Source organism: Cupressus sempervirens, chromosome 6 (genome assembly GCF_028749045.1).
Source record: "Cupressus sempervirens isolate cs-2001-9-10 chromosome 6, ASM2874904v1, whole genome shotgun sequence".
In the NCBI taxonomy this organism is placed as follows: Eukaryota; Viridiplantae; Streptophyta; class Pinopsida; order Cupressales; family Cupressaceae; genus Cupressus; species Cupressus sempervirens.
In genome coordinates, this window is record NC_143123.1 from 405,015,717 (window position 1) to 405,030,561 (window position 14,845).

Here is a 14,845-nt window from a genome sequence, read left to right on the forward strand (position 1 = left end):
CTTGCTGATTTCTTTCCCTTTCCTCCAAACCTCAAGCTATGTGGAGTACCCTAAAGAAGAAACAAATATAACATAATAAATAAAACACATCATGAGTTGAACTCAAATCATAAACTTGATAGGTGTGCAAGCTATGATACCGTGTAGTTCTCAAGGCCAAAGCTAATGGCAAAAAGTGTGGCATCATCAATTTGAGAAATTTCAGCCCCCGACAAGCCTTATAAAATAGTAAAGAGTATTGCTATAAATATGAGATAATGTTGTAAATGGCAAGAAGGCACAATAACAACAAGAAGATCATAGGAGGGCAAGAAGACAAAAGGGCTTGAAGGATGATATTGGAAGGATAGTACAAGGCCTAGAAATTGAAAACAAAGAGACCAAGAAGGAAAAGAGAGATGTGAATGAACTTTTGGCAACTTGTCAAGAAATAGAAGTGGAGATTCATGATCTTCACACTCTTGCAAGACACTCTATGTGATATGGAGGTTCTTCGATGTGGATGGATATATGGAGGATGAACTCATGTGAGGTTCATTAGATGGAGTTCGATTATGCTAGGAGCAAGATATGTGGATGGGGAATTGGATGGATTTGATGAATTTGGGAGGGTTTCAATGATGGTAGGAGATGGAAAGGTATTATTGTACTTTTAAGAATACCAATTAAGAAACAATATTTCAAATCCAATGTATTATTGCACTTTTAAGAATATTTAAAAACTTTACCTTAGGTATTCTTGCTCCTAGACTCACACCTCTAGTAGAATGAGTATTATGCGGTGGTCTCATACCACTTGTTGCACCCTGCATTGCATATTGTTTGAACATATCAATCTAAAGTTCTCTATAAAAAAATATTAAAAAATTACTTTTACAATATTTCTAGGTGATTAAATAATATCATGTCAAAAATAATAAGATTCTTCATTAGATGGGGTTTGAGTAATGCTAGGAGCAAGAGATATGCATGGGAATTGGATGGGTTTGATGAATGAGAGAGTTTCAATGATGGTAGGAGATGGAAGAGGATTTATAAGTGGGTTGTTAGTGTCATACCAATTAAGAAATAATATTTTTAAGCCAATTTATTATTATACTTTTAAGAATATTTAAAAAAATTTACCTCAGGTGTTCTTGATCCTAGCCTCACACCTCTAGCAGAACGAGTACTTTGCGGTGTTCTCATATTGCTTGTTACACCTTGCATTGCATATTGTTCACATATCAATCTAGAGTGATCTATAATATATAAAAAATTGACTTTTATGATATTTAGGTGAATAAATAATATCATGTCAAAACTCAAACAAACAAACAAACCTACGTCCCCTGTCCATCGAAGACCATTGCCATCAAATCATCTGTGAGTGTGAAATCCCCACCTCTGTATGAATAAAAAATATGCCCATAATGTACACATGGATGAGATAACACTCCATCCTAAGACACATCTATATCTATCCCATTACACGTGTTGACAGCTAAAACAAAAAATTTGATTAGCCCTCGAAGACTGTAATGATGCATGTGATTGCAATGCAAGTGGCACAAGTGAGGATGGCACTATTGCAAGTGACACAAGCAGAGATGACACTAGTGGTGCAAGTGACACAAGCAGAGATAACATTGGTGGTGCAGGTGATGTTGATGGAGTTTTCATAGGTTGTGATGACTGAGGTGCCATAGGTGATGATGATGGAGCTTTCGCATGTTGTGATGACCCTGGTGCCATAGGTGATGATGATGGAGCTATCGCATGTTGTGATGACCCTAAAGGTGCATCTGATGATGGTTGAGGTGCCATAGGTGAAGGAAAAACACATAATTGTGAGCCATACTAAATGATAACATCTGTCAATGATGCAGCTGCATGAAGAGTCTATAAATCAATATACTCCTAAACAATTGATGGGAGCACAACATGAGGCATGGTTTTTTTTGTTTTACATCTCCTCTCATGTTATGGTACCACCCTATGAGCCCCAAGTCTATCCTACACAGAGCCTCTCCCTCTACCCTAGAATTGATGGATGTCAAAGTGATTTGGCTTCTCGCTAAGGATGAACTCACAATATAGCTTTTTCAAAAAATATAGAGGCACCTCATAATTATTACATGGTGGTAGGTCAAATACCATATACGACCTATCCCACAAATATGATATCATCCCAGCATGAGTGCACCAATGAATAGGAAAAGTTTTGGTTGTGTGTAATAAGGAGTTGTCAGATATAGATTTGGTGAAAAGAGAACATATGGTACCTTTCTTTATGTCTTTATCTTTCACTTGTTGATATGATAACCCATTGGCATAAAATGCATGACACCTATCCCTCCATGTACCCCATTTCGTAACCTCCCTAGACACATCATTTGCATTTTAGGCCATTTGTTCAAGTGTATTCGCTAGGGTTGAGTGGTGATCAAGTGTAGATGACTGCAACCTATTGACCATTTGGGTAATGTTAGCACTATTTTGTGAGAGGTAGTTTATGAGGTCCTCTTGTGTAGTAGTTAAAATATGTAATTCTATGCACAGAGGGTTTATAGGAGTGGTGGTTGTTGAATGGGAACATTGAGTGGAGGGTTTTATGGTTGTGTCACAACGGGGGGAAGTGTGTTTTGGTTGTATCGTGACGAGTGGAGGGTTTGATTATGTAGGAGGTGGTTTTTCTTCTCTCTCTCATTTTCTCGGATTCGTTGATGCATCTATATTAAAAGAAATTTAAAACAATTACAAAACTTATAAATTGCAAAACCAATTTATAAAATTTGATTTAAAAAAATACATAAACGACAGATAGAATGAAGACTTACCTTGTTTGTGGCGCGCCATGGATGGAGATGCAATCGGAATTTTTTTTATGGTAAACCCAATCGGGTTTTGCTAGTCTCCTTCGCAATTCACGCTATTGTTGTCATTTGAGGGTAAAATAATGCCCTCAAACGTGGACAGCAATAAAAATATATTGTTAACAAAACTCAATCGATTTTTGTAAACTGTAATGGCCAAGCTTGGATACCAAGCCTGGCCAACATTTCACTTTTCAAATAACCTGATCAAGTTATTGAAAATTTCACTTTTTCTAGTGAGGTGTCCACTTTTTTGTACACCATCTTGGTGCACTTATCCTTGGAATCTACTTTTAAAGGTGATAAGCATGCTAGAAAGGTTAGATTGCATAATTGAATGTTTATTTCAAAAAGCTAAAATGATGGAAGATGAATCTGTAAGAAGTTATTTTGGTAGAATGTCATATATTGTTGTAGAAATTAAGGCTTGTGATGGAAACAAGGATGAAGATGGAATTGTGTGGAAGATCTTGAAAGCTTTGACACCTACATATAAGCAGACAACACAAATGATTGAACAAGTTATACCTTGCACGGAGAATGACAAAAGAAAGACTCTTCTTGGGAGTTTGGAATCAGCTGAGACTAGTTTGAGACAAAGTGGAGATTTTCCTAGAATTGAGGTTGCTTTTAGCGCTTTAAGTGTTCGACCTACATTGACAAGTAGTGCAAGTACTAGTAGAGATTATGCTAGCAGCATCAAAGGAAAATTAGAAAAATACAAGAAAATTAAGGAAGGTTGTGCCCTACTTATTCAAAGAGAACCTAAAGGTATGAAAATCTTTAAATTTTTTTATTTTTTTTTCAAAGGGGCAAATGCTTTGACCTAGACCTATGAACCAGTGAGGCCACAAATAGGGGACCTCATCTCCGTTAGATTTGAACCTTGATGGCAAGGACAACAACTCAACAACTTAACCATCACGACATGCCACTATTGGCATGAAAATCTTTAAATGTTGGACATGTAATGAGTTTGGTCATTATTCTTCTAAATGTCCTAAGAGAGAGAAAGTCTATGAAGAAGCCTTATAAGCCAAGCAAATATTTATTTGTTAATGATGAGGATTTAGAAGCTAGTGTGGAAATTTTTTTAGTAAAAGTGATGATAAGAGTGATGAAATGGGATTTGTTGTTATTAAGGAAGAAAGACTTGAAAAAAAAAAAAAGTTAGAAAATAAAGAGCTTTAGAATCACAAGTTGAAAGGAAGAAATCAGATTGGATTATAGAAAGTATTTGTTCTCATTATATGACTAGAGATATAAACAAGTTCATTGAATTTAATAGTTATGATGGTGGAATAGTTAAAGTTGGAAACAATGCAGCCTATCACATTAAGACTAAGACTAGTTATGTTTATTTTGTTGATGGTCTGAAACATAATCTTTTAAGTGTTGGACAAGTAGTTGACAAGGGATATCAATTGCAGTTCACAAAAAAGACATATATTATCAAGGACGAAAATGGTAAGTTGATTGGTACTAGTACAAGGACAAGAGGTAATGTTTTTTAGTTGAATCCTACTGAGATGACATGCTTAGCTGCTTAAGTTGAATCCTACTGAGATGACATGCTTAGTTGCTTAAGTTGGTTATGGCACAAAAGGTTTTGTCACATAAACTTTGATAATATTGTAAAGATCAGTACTACACTTAATGTTAGAGATTTGCCTAAAATTGTAAAGACTACCAACATGGTATGCAAGGAATGTGTTATGGCAAAGTAGAAGAAAAGTTTTTTTCCGAGCAAGAAGTTTACTACATCAGCAAAGTTGCAGATAGTACACACAAACTTGAGTGGTCCTACAAAAATGAGAGCACTCTATGGAGAAAGGTATTTGATGATTTTACTAGGATGATGTGGGTAGCATTTCTTATTAGACTTTGCTTTTGTACATGAACAATTTCACATTCATGATCTTGATTTTGTTTTTTAGGAAGACCATGAACCATATCAGTCTTGGATAACTTGGTTGGATAGTGATAATTTAAATGATCATACCTCTTGTGCTAAGCACATTACTATCATCTTCTACTACTTAGACACATAAGTTTAATGTGCATGAGACCACAAGTTTGTATGAATAATTCTCACCGACTCCAAGAGCTATCAATTTCTTGTTGATGTGACTTTATACCTTGTATTTCTAAAATTTACTAAGAGATGAATTCTTAGTAATTTTACTAATAGATAACAAGTTTTATCCATATCAAGTACATAACACACAATTTTTTAATGCTACACAATTTTTTAATGTTAATGTAGCATTGTTATCTAATGTTATTCATACATCATCATTTCCATGAATGAAATATGTGGCATCAAGAGCTAGAGAAATACTTTCTTCTTTATCTAAACAAAATGCAAAAGAAGATACCAATCTTTTCAACATGTCTAGTGTCTTGATGCTCTTGAACCGAAGTATCATTCCATGGATCTTTGCAAACACTGTTTTTATGATATGAATGCAAACTCCTCATCATTTTCATCAACATCTATTCTAGCAACATTGCCTTTTTTTCTTGGTCTACTATTTTGGGGATTATGTAAATAAATATTCCATGATGTCCATTTTGTTTTAGAAATATAGCAAACCAAACTTGATTTAGATGTTTTTCTTGTTGAATTTGAGGGCTTACTAGTTTGAGCCTTTCTTTGAAATAGTTTAGTATTGTATAGTTGATAGCCTTATTGTTTTTCCTTGACTTTTGTCACAAAAGCACTTTATGTACTTCTTGAACCAAATACTTCTTCCTACATCTATCTTTCTTCCTTTTGTAGAAGCAATGCTAACAATTTATCAAAGTCAAGGGTTTGTGTTTCACCAATCAGACACAAGGATTTCGCAAATCCTTGATATGGGAGTGATAAATCATGTGGCATTGTATGCACCATGTCTTCATTTGCTATTTTCTTTTCCATAGCAGCCAACTGGTCACATAAATCCTTGAGTTACATCATGTAGTCTACAATTGAGCTTCCTTTGTGCAATTGAGCTAAATACATCTAATTCTTTGAGAACAAAGATCCACTACCTATGTGGTCTAGTATGTTATGCATAAGTTTTTTCACAAATCAGATTCCTTGTTACTTCAAGAATGCATTCATCGCCAACTAATAGCTTTAGTCAACATGGCTTCATCATGATGTATGTCATAATCATGAACTTTCTTGTCGTGATCAGCATCATCGATATCAAGTTTTTCCTCTTTGTTTAGCAAATTGTTGGCAAAATTCTTGTATTCACAATTTCTTACAACTTCATGACTCTAAACACGAGTTTGTCTAAATCATTTTTTGTGACTCAAGTAGCAACTGAGTTTGGATGTTCCGTGTTATCGACAACATTGAGTTTGATTCAAGCTATCAACTATAACTATATATATTTCTAAGTTGAAGTTGAGATTTATAGATGACTTAAACCAAGCTTCCAAATAACTTATGGGACTAAAATATGACATAAACTCGGTTGAGTTGCGTAATATTTTTTGAATCTCAAGATACAAAATGAGAAACATCACTAACAGATTTACAAGACCTAAGATTTGCTCAAAGAATCCAGCATGTGTAGGTTTGAATCACACCTCCCACCCAACAATTTTGAAAAAAATCCTCCAAATCTTGGGCCTCCATTTTCTGCATCCACAAGTGGTTTTCAGGTTGGGAAAGCAAGGTGTGAATCGAGTGGTGCTCAATTGTCTACCTCCTTTCCTACACCCGGGGATTTGTGTTGGTGTGGCTTTTATCGAGGGAGCCTCTATTGGGTTGGGTGCATCGATGAATGGTTCACAAGTGCCCAAGCATCTCCTTCCTGTTGTTGGATCTATTCCTATCTCCTATGTTATTTCTTTAAAGTTTAATAAGGTTATTGAGGAGGAAATAGATCGTAATGTGTCTATTTTTTATTTTTCTACTCATTGGATCATTTGTTGGTTTAGGGGATTTTGGCATAGCCTACATGAATTGCATGCTTGAATTTCGTAGTTTTGGAAGCCCATCCTCTTTGGTACAATTTATATTTACCCTATGGCTAAAGGTTTTTTTAGTGTAGAAGTTGAAAATACAAAGGATGGAAAGAAAGAAGTGTATGACAACTTTTTAAGAATTTTTTTTAAAATGCATGTTAGTGGTTAAACCCTAGCACCTTGAGTTCAATCCTTCTAAAAAGTTTGATAAGATTATCCATCCCTTAATCTTTGGGGTGATTCTAAGTTTGAGGAAGTTGGCAATGCTTCTAAGTTTGAGGAAGTTGGCAATGCTTTTAGCAATTTTATTCTAGTGGATGAAGAATCTTTCAACACTCCACTCTACATATGCCTGATTTTTGGTTGACTTGGACATCTCAAATAGGCATCCTACTAGGATCTTGATTGAGTCTTCTAAGGGTAGTTGGGTCCAATCCTTAGACTATGAAGAGATTTGCTTCAGATATAACAACGCATGTAGCTGAAAATTGTGGGTTTGTGAAAGAGTTTGACGACTTCTTGGTGGATTGGCATGTCAAACCAACATTGTGAAACTGAGAAAAAAAATTATTTGAGTCTCTCAAGGGGTGATTGAGGGTCTTGCAATTTCTTCTAAATCTAATATCTCGTGGTATGGTAATTGTGAATGACCCGTATCGTCATTTCTCTATTAAAATAGGCCTATGGTGTCTTTATCTAATGGTGGTAAGGGTGTTGTTGAGACTTTGGTTGGTGGTGTTGATTCTAAACTTGGTGTCTCAAAAAGTTGTCGATTGTGACAATGCTCTTGTTCGAGGATGTGTTGTAACTATTGAGAGCATTGTTGTTGGTGTTTCAATTGGCCATGTCTCTCAAAATGTTCACGATCTTGTCTCTCAGGCTTTTGTTGACCACTTCTCTAGCTCTTTTGTGGGGTTGTTGGTCTTCCCTCTCAAGACAATGTAGCTCTAACATTGGGTCCTTTTGCTTGGCAAAATGCTACTGCTAAGATAAAGAAAGTTGGATTACCATGAAAACAAAAAATCCCAAGACATCTACACCTTTTGACATGACCCGTTGTTCCTCTGTGTAGGGATAAAGGTTCATGTTAATGCGTTGGATTGTTGGAGCTAAGGGGTGGTTTTGTGTTAGTCCTTTTTCATGCTTTTGGTTGCACAATGATTTCTTTGGCAGCTTTGGTCTCATGTTGTCGGAGACTCTTGGTAAAACCCTCATCTTGATCTTGAACCATTCCATGTTGTAGGGCTTCATTGAACATCTTTTGTACTCTTTCTATTAAAAAATTCTGAACCCTTCAGAACCTATTTTTACTTTAATCATATAAACATTACTAATAGAATATTAATTCAACGAACTAGACACTGAATAAGAAACATTACTAACAGATTTGTTAATTCAAAGAACTGGAAATCAATCATGTGATTTTAAACCACGAAGCTCACCTAGCCAAGAGAATGAACACCAAGCTCAAAAAGTCTCCAGCCAACGCTGATCAAAACCAGATATTGCTTATACAACTTTAAACAAAAATCCCAGTTAGGGCAAAAATGAACATATAAATAACAAAGTCCAATCCTTCAAGGCAAATGATGCTACTGCCTCCAAAGTAGGCCGATGCATTACAAGGAACTGGCAACACAAGCCTCTATAAACAATGAACTAGCATCGAATCTGAAATGCAAATACCCACAAATGAAATCACGGCTAATGCAGCCAGTCACCAATGATAATTCATCATGGAACTAGTAATAAGGTTGACTGCATGCCGCCCACTGAGAGGCTGCAAAGTAGGCCGATGCATTACAAGGAACTGGCAACACAAGCCTCTATAAACAATGAACTAGCATCGAATCTGAAATGCAAATACCCACAAATGAAATCACGGCTAATGCAGCCAGTCACCAATGATAATTCATCATGGAACTAGTAATAAGGTTGACTGCATGCCGCCCACTGAGAGGCTGCAACCCACTCAGAGGCTGCAATGACCTCTTAATATGCAAAAATACAGTAGCTTTACCAATAGGGTGAAGCGTAGCTAGTTATGAAGGGCAGAGAAGTAGAACAGCCCATTTGCAGATGTCCCAACCAATCATAAATTATGGTCAATTTGATGGAAACAAGAGTTTCAGACACACTGTCATGATCCCCAAATGCAAATCACAGACCTTTCAATGAATGTGCTAAGAGATATTTATGTGCAGCTTACCGAAAACCATACAAAGCACACTCCAAATAGGAAGAACACGCAGACCAACATAAAATAAATGACCCCACCAATCAACTGGACACCTAGATTGTAAAGAGTCCGTAAAAGCTCCAACAAAAGTGTGCCTCCAGTTATATTGCCAATAATCTCTCATTATTCAGGAAAATAGGCACACAAACCAATTTTTCTGCTCTTATACCATATTAAATTGACCCTCAACTAAGAAAATATAATATTCCAAATAATATTAGCAAACCTAAACTAATTGTATGAATGTATAACAAACATACCAACACCTTCCACTAAACTGTTAGAGAAATGCTTCCACGCCTTCATTAAGGAGTTGTATATAGTTGGTGAATAGTCATTAACTCTCAGTGTGAGTATATTTAACATTAAACTCCATCTCATTTAGTAGCCATACTTAATCATGTTACAAAATAATGTGTAGTTATTAGTTGCAATTTTTTTGTTATTTTTGGTGCCATTGAAGTTTAATACTGCTTTAAAAAAATATTTTGATAAAACCCAAAACTTCTAAATTGTAAACTTGAGTTTTCCAACTGCATTGACAACAATGTGACGGATTAAAGCTTTTTACCCATTTTTTGTATCCTCGTAATAATATCATCAGTAACCTAATATAAAAAATTCAGTTCATACTTGATCATGTTAAGAGATTACTATCATACTGCGTAAATTCCCACTGACATAACTCTGGTACTCTGCCATAATTACATTGCAAGCAGAATCACACAATCCATTGAAGCGAACAACATAGAAGCCATTGTCATCTTGAGTCCAAATTTGAAGACCTTTTCGTCTTCATATGCCCTATTGATTATGAGATATGAGGTCACTATTATACACGCAAAAAAGAACGAGTAATTATTAGGCTACAAGTAGTCATTTTACCTTGCTAGCAAAAAAGGAGTAATTATTAGGCTACAAGTATTTCATTTTACCTTGCTAGCTCCGGATTTATCGCCCCTCCCATAAAATGATTTTTCTTGCCAAAAAATGACATTATGATCAAGCTACTGCCAGCCACAAGCTAAGAATTCATGCAAATTCCAAGTCTAAATTCCTTTCAAAATCATATACAGAGGAAGTAACTAACTGAATTCTTGCTAGTACCATTGATTGCTGTTCTGCTCCTATTGCTCTTTCAAGTTTGACTCTGTTTTGCATTATACTTAGTTTGCATTATTTCCTAAATTTCAATCCCTAGCCATGGTAAACAAAACACTCTAAATAACTTTTGAGAATAGTTTGTAAAGACTAGTAAAACATTTATCGAAAGATAATGCGAAAGATAGATTACTGCTGTGCTTTTTCATGTTACAGAACCCAACTTGTAAAAATTTTGGGTTGTCAAAAAAACCATTAGCAATAAAGCTCTTCAGGTATTCCAATACACTAGGCAATATCAAGCCTGTTTCATGCAGCAAGGTCTAAAGGAATGCTTTCCATAATGTTGGCTGACGGAAACAAAGATCAACCATCAAGCTTTAACACTATTAGAAACATTTGAACTAGGCTACTGCTTCAGTGTACAGTCTTAGGATGTACAGTGCCTCTCATAAGCATTAAGATTGTCCTATACACACTCAATGTGAAGTACACCAAAAAAGATGAAAAATGGGATAAATCAAGCATCCTTCCAACGGGACTAGGAAATCACATCAATCATAGAAGTTGCTCTGCAAAGAGTTCCAGTGGAAGGCCAATACAATTATGTTGAAAATGATTTCTAATTCCTACAAAATCCAATAAAAAACTATAATCAGAAATGGGCAAAGCAACGAATTGCAAGCCAAAAAATATAAATTAATCATTGATTAAATAACTGTTAATACAATTACCGAGTCCTCATGTTTGTACGCAGGGTAACTCCATGTAAAAACTTCGCAAATCCAATAAAACTGAGTTTCCCATCTGTGTGTCGGATCCAATCGTGCAAAGCTGTATAGAAATTTGGCCCTATATTCAACTCCTGCAAGGGAAATAGGTTGAATACTAAAATTTCTGTATTTGAAATTCTAGAATTACTTCAACAGTAACCATGCAGACAAGACATACCCGTGCTAGTTCTTCAACTGAAATGACTCTATTTCCCTCCTGTTCAAAGAATTCATAAGCAGAATTTGAGATTTGCTCCCAATGGTCAAGAGCTTCCAGCTGATAAATACTTGTTGCAGCAGCACAAAATTCCTCAAAATCAATTTTTCTGAAAGCTAGTTGATTCATCTGGATGGTAGACAATATCAGGTGTGAGAACACTGAAAAGAGAAATATTAGGGAGAACAGAACCAGCAGAACCAGCACAAACAAATACAGCGAATGAATGAGAAAAGGAGCATCTATTGACTTGAAAGTATAAATGACAACTGAATGGAAAAGGACCAGCCTGGATTATGTACAGTCCTCTGACCTAAACAATACAAAACAAAGCAAGGAGGATACACAATTCTTTCCTAAATTTCATACAAACACAACATTCCTACCACTAGAAAATCGAAAAACAAAAAGAGAACTACTCTAGATTGAAGAAAAGAACAGCAAACATAGATGCACAAAAATCAGTTTTACAAGCAGAAACAGTTAAAAAGTTTTTACTTGATAACAAAATTAACTGCATGGGTAAACTTTAAGCAACCCCCCTCCCAAAAAAGATATAAATTATTGGCGAATCTTTCATTATTTTGAAAAACCAAATTATTTTTATCAACGAACCTCTCAATTTTTTTATTTTAAATATTATTTACATTGGCAATTATTTTGGAATCATAATTTGAGTAGAAAATATTGGCGAATCTCTATAATAATAGGAAGTTCGCTAATCGTCATAGAATATTGCAAATCAAAATTGAAAATGTTTTATCTCATGGAAATTATAAGGATAATTACATTATATTTTAAATCAATAGTGAAAACTAAACATTGGTAATATATCCCTAAAGTAACTAATAATTATGATAATTATTAGTGAATTAATTTTAATTTCTTCAATAATATATAATATTTAGCTGAATCAAATCTAATCATGTATCGACTATTGTAGTAAACCTTTGAGTTTAAATTTTTTAATAAAATAAATTATTGAGCAATTTTAAATATTTTAGAACTAAATTTAATAAAAAAGTGGCGATTTAGGTTGCATTAAATCTTAAATTATTAGCCAAATTACTAGCAAAGAATTTCTAAAATTTGCAAATTACAAATATTCACCACTAAAAAACACCCTGGAATTAAGTCTGCATCAAATAACCATATATGAGAGGCAACCATATCAAAAAAAACTTTTATTAATGTTGAAAAAATTTGGGGGTCTTCAACCGGGTCTTCTGGTCAGCTACGGCATTGGGATATATTCCTGCAGAGTATAGATCAATGACACTTAACTCATCATGCAGTTAAGTGCTTCAAAAAGCACGCCTAAGTAGTGAAGCATCTATCTCAGAGCAGCTTTTCATTAATAGGAACCAATTCTAATGTTCTTGAACCAGGGAGAAAAGGTTCCTCTGTGCTTTATATCTTCTAAGGATACGCCAGATAACACACCATGAGGAGGAATTACCAATTAAGAAAAATGCAGACCTTACATGACAGTTAGTTTGGCCAATAGTAGCCAATATTGCCAATAAATAATCAGAAACCAAAACAGAAACAATTTTTCACCCAAGGACTTGATTCTGCAAACGATTCATGCCAGAGGATTTACTCTGATATTCGCTGACAGATACCAATTTTCTGGCAGTAAAATAATGAGAAGGCTCGAATTAAATTGGGAATCATTAGAAAATTGGGAAAATTAGGACTAACAGTTCCCACAATTTCTGGCACTTTTGGGTTTGATAATTTAGGATTTCCGGATTGTTTTCTAATTTCACCCAACATTAACCATCGCTTTTAAACCAACAGTGACCTAACCCAAAACAACCACCAAGGAGAAATCTTTCATCTTTCAGTTTGCTAATTTATTGTTAAGAAATAGTTTTGCTATTATGGTCACACATACTAAAGGTCTAACATAAAATACTCATATTTTTGTCACATTCAGGTTACCGAATTGAAGATTGAATCATCGTCACACCCGAGATGCTTATAGAGATGGAAGAACAGGTAGTTCAGATCCATCAGAGGCTGAAGGAGGCAAATGACCAACAGAAAAGTCACACAAATGCAAAAAGAAAACCTGGGGAGTTCTCAATCGGAGAAAAGGTTCTCCTGAAGGTAAAACCACAGAAAAGCACTATCATGATTAGGAGGAACGCCAAACTAGCCCCAAGATATGTGGGACCATTTGAGGTGTTAGAAGTCGTAAACCCGGTAGCCTACAGAATTGCACTACCTCCAAACCTTGCCAAAATGCATAATGTATTCCACGTATCATATCTTCAGAAATATATCACCCATCATGAGCATGTAACTGACTGGAACCTCTTGCAAGTACGAGACCCAAGGATGGTGGAAATAGAGCCGCTCAGAATATTCAAGGTGTATAAGCTTCGCTTACGAAATCAAGACATAACCCAATGCAAGGTCCAATGGGACCAATATAACAAGGAAAATGCTACTTGAGAAAACTATGATGAGATCTTCCAAAAATTTCTTCATCTTTTCTCAAGGGCTTGAACAATGAATAAACTCTGATGGAATGCAACCTAGAACTTTGTATTGTTTTCTTTATTTAGAATGTTTTGTTTCTTTTATATTGTAAAGTTCATGAGGAACAATGAAACACAAGAGGGAGGGTATGTTACATCCCAAATTTTTGCAAATTTAAATAATCATATAGCCGTTAGGTAATTCGTGTGAATGCCAATTGGCTAGTAAATCAGTTGAATATTATGATCATGTGAAATGGAAATATGGTTGTTCAGTTTAACTCATGTAAAGATGACATGTTAGTTGTTTGTTAAAATTTTAATAGAAAATGAATATTTATTATTTTAAACAAGTTTGGAAAAGTTAGTTGCTTATTTGAAATAGTGGTTAGCTGTTATGATGATTTTTAAAATGATTTTTTGACTTAAATTGAGGAATATCCGAATATGTTATTATTGTAGAAATTCTTCTTGGTTGCAGAACAAGATGAAGGGGGGTACAATATTGCTAAACAGAAGCTAGAGTTGGGGCACCAAAAGTCCACTGACAAGAAATCACGTATGGATTCTAACCATCTTGGCTAAGGATTTAATGAGTAGGCAAGCAAGAGTGTGTTAAGGATTTAATGACTAGGCAAGCAAGAGTACACCTTGGACAACCATGAGCTAACCAATATGTTTATAACACTTATCAAGAAAAACATTAAGCATTTAAATAATAATATAAATTAAAGGTCACTAGGAGACGGGGAGACTTGGAGGTCTCCGATACTGGTATTGGTACCGATACGGCAATTTTCCAAAAATTGGAGATGAGGGTACTTGGACATGGCAATTTTTTTTTTTAATAGTTTAAAGAGTCTAATACTAAATACAAAATTTGAAAATAGTAATACTGTAAAACTAAAAGACTAAAGTAAATAATAATACTAATGTCACATTAATATACAGTGAAATATTTCAAAACTCACATAATCACAATATTGTATCTCATTGGTCTTAATTTTTGCATTAAAAACATTAAAATGAGGGCTAAAATATATTAAATTATTTAATATTATATTTTATCAGGGACTTCGGGGAGATGTCACTTTTTGGATTAGGAGATTGGGAAACTTCAAGTGACTTCGTCCTGAAGTCTCCAACCTTTTTTGAGTCTCTGGAGACGCAAAAAGTCTCCAAGACCGAGGCACGACTTTTAGGGG

The 14,845-nt window shown here is 34.9% G+C and overlaps 1 protein-coding gene across 2 annotated transcripts in view; it reads right to left on the minus strand.

Annotated features, from left to right (window-relative positions):
• Positions 1-10,322: 10,322 nt before the first annotated feature.
• LOC149552775 (CDPK-related kinase 3-like) overlaps positions 10,323-14,845 on the minus strand; it is a 30,321-nt gene continuing 25,798 nt past the window's right edge. Inside the window, exons 10-12 of one of the 2 annotated variants that reach the window (XM_089788317.1) lie at positions 11,113-11,280; positions 10,896-11,026; positions 10,323-10,790 (exon numbers count right to left, since the gene is read on the minus strand). In XM_089788317.1, coding sequence (XP_089644443.1) covers positions 10,784-10,790; positions 10,896-11,026; positions 11,113-11,280 — 306 coding nt within the window. In that variant the 3' untranslated portion in view covers positions 10,323-10,783. Of the gene's footprint in view, positions 10,791-10,891; positions 11,027-11,112; positions 11,281-14,845 lie in introns of those variants that run through there. The other variant, XM_089788318.1, reaches the window with a different exon arrangement.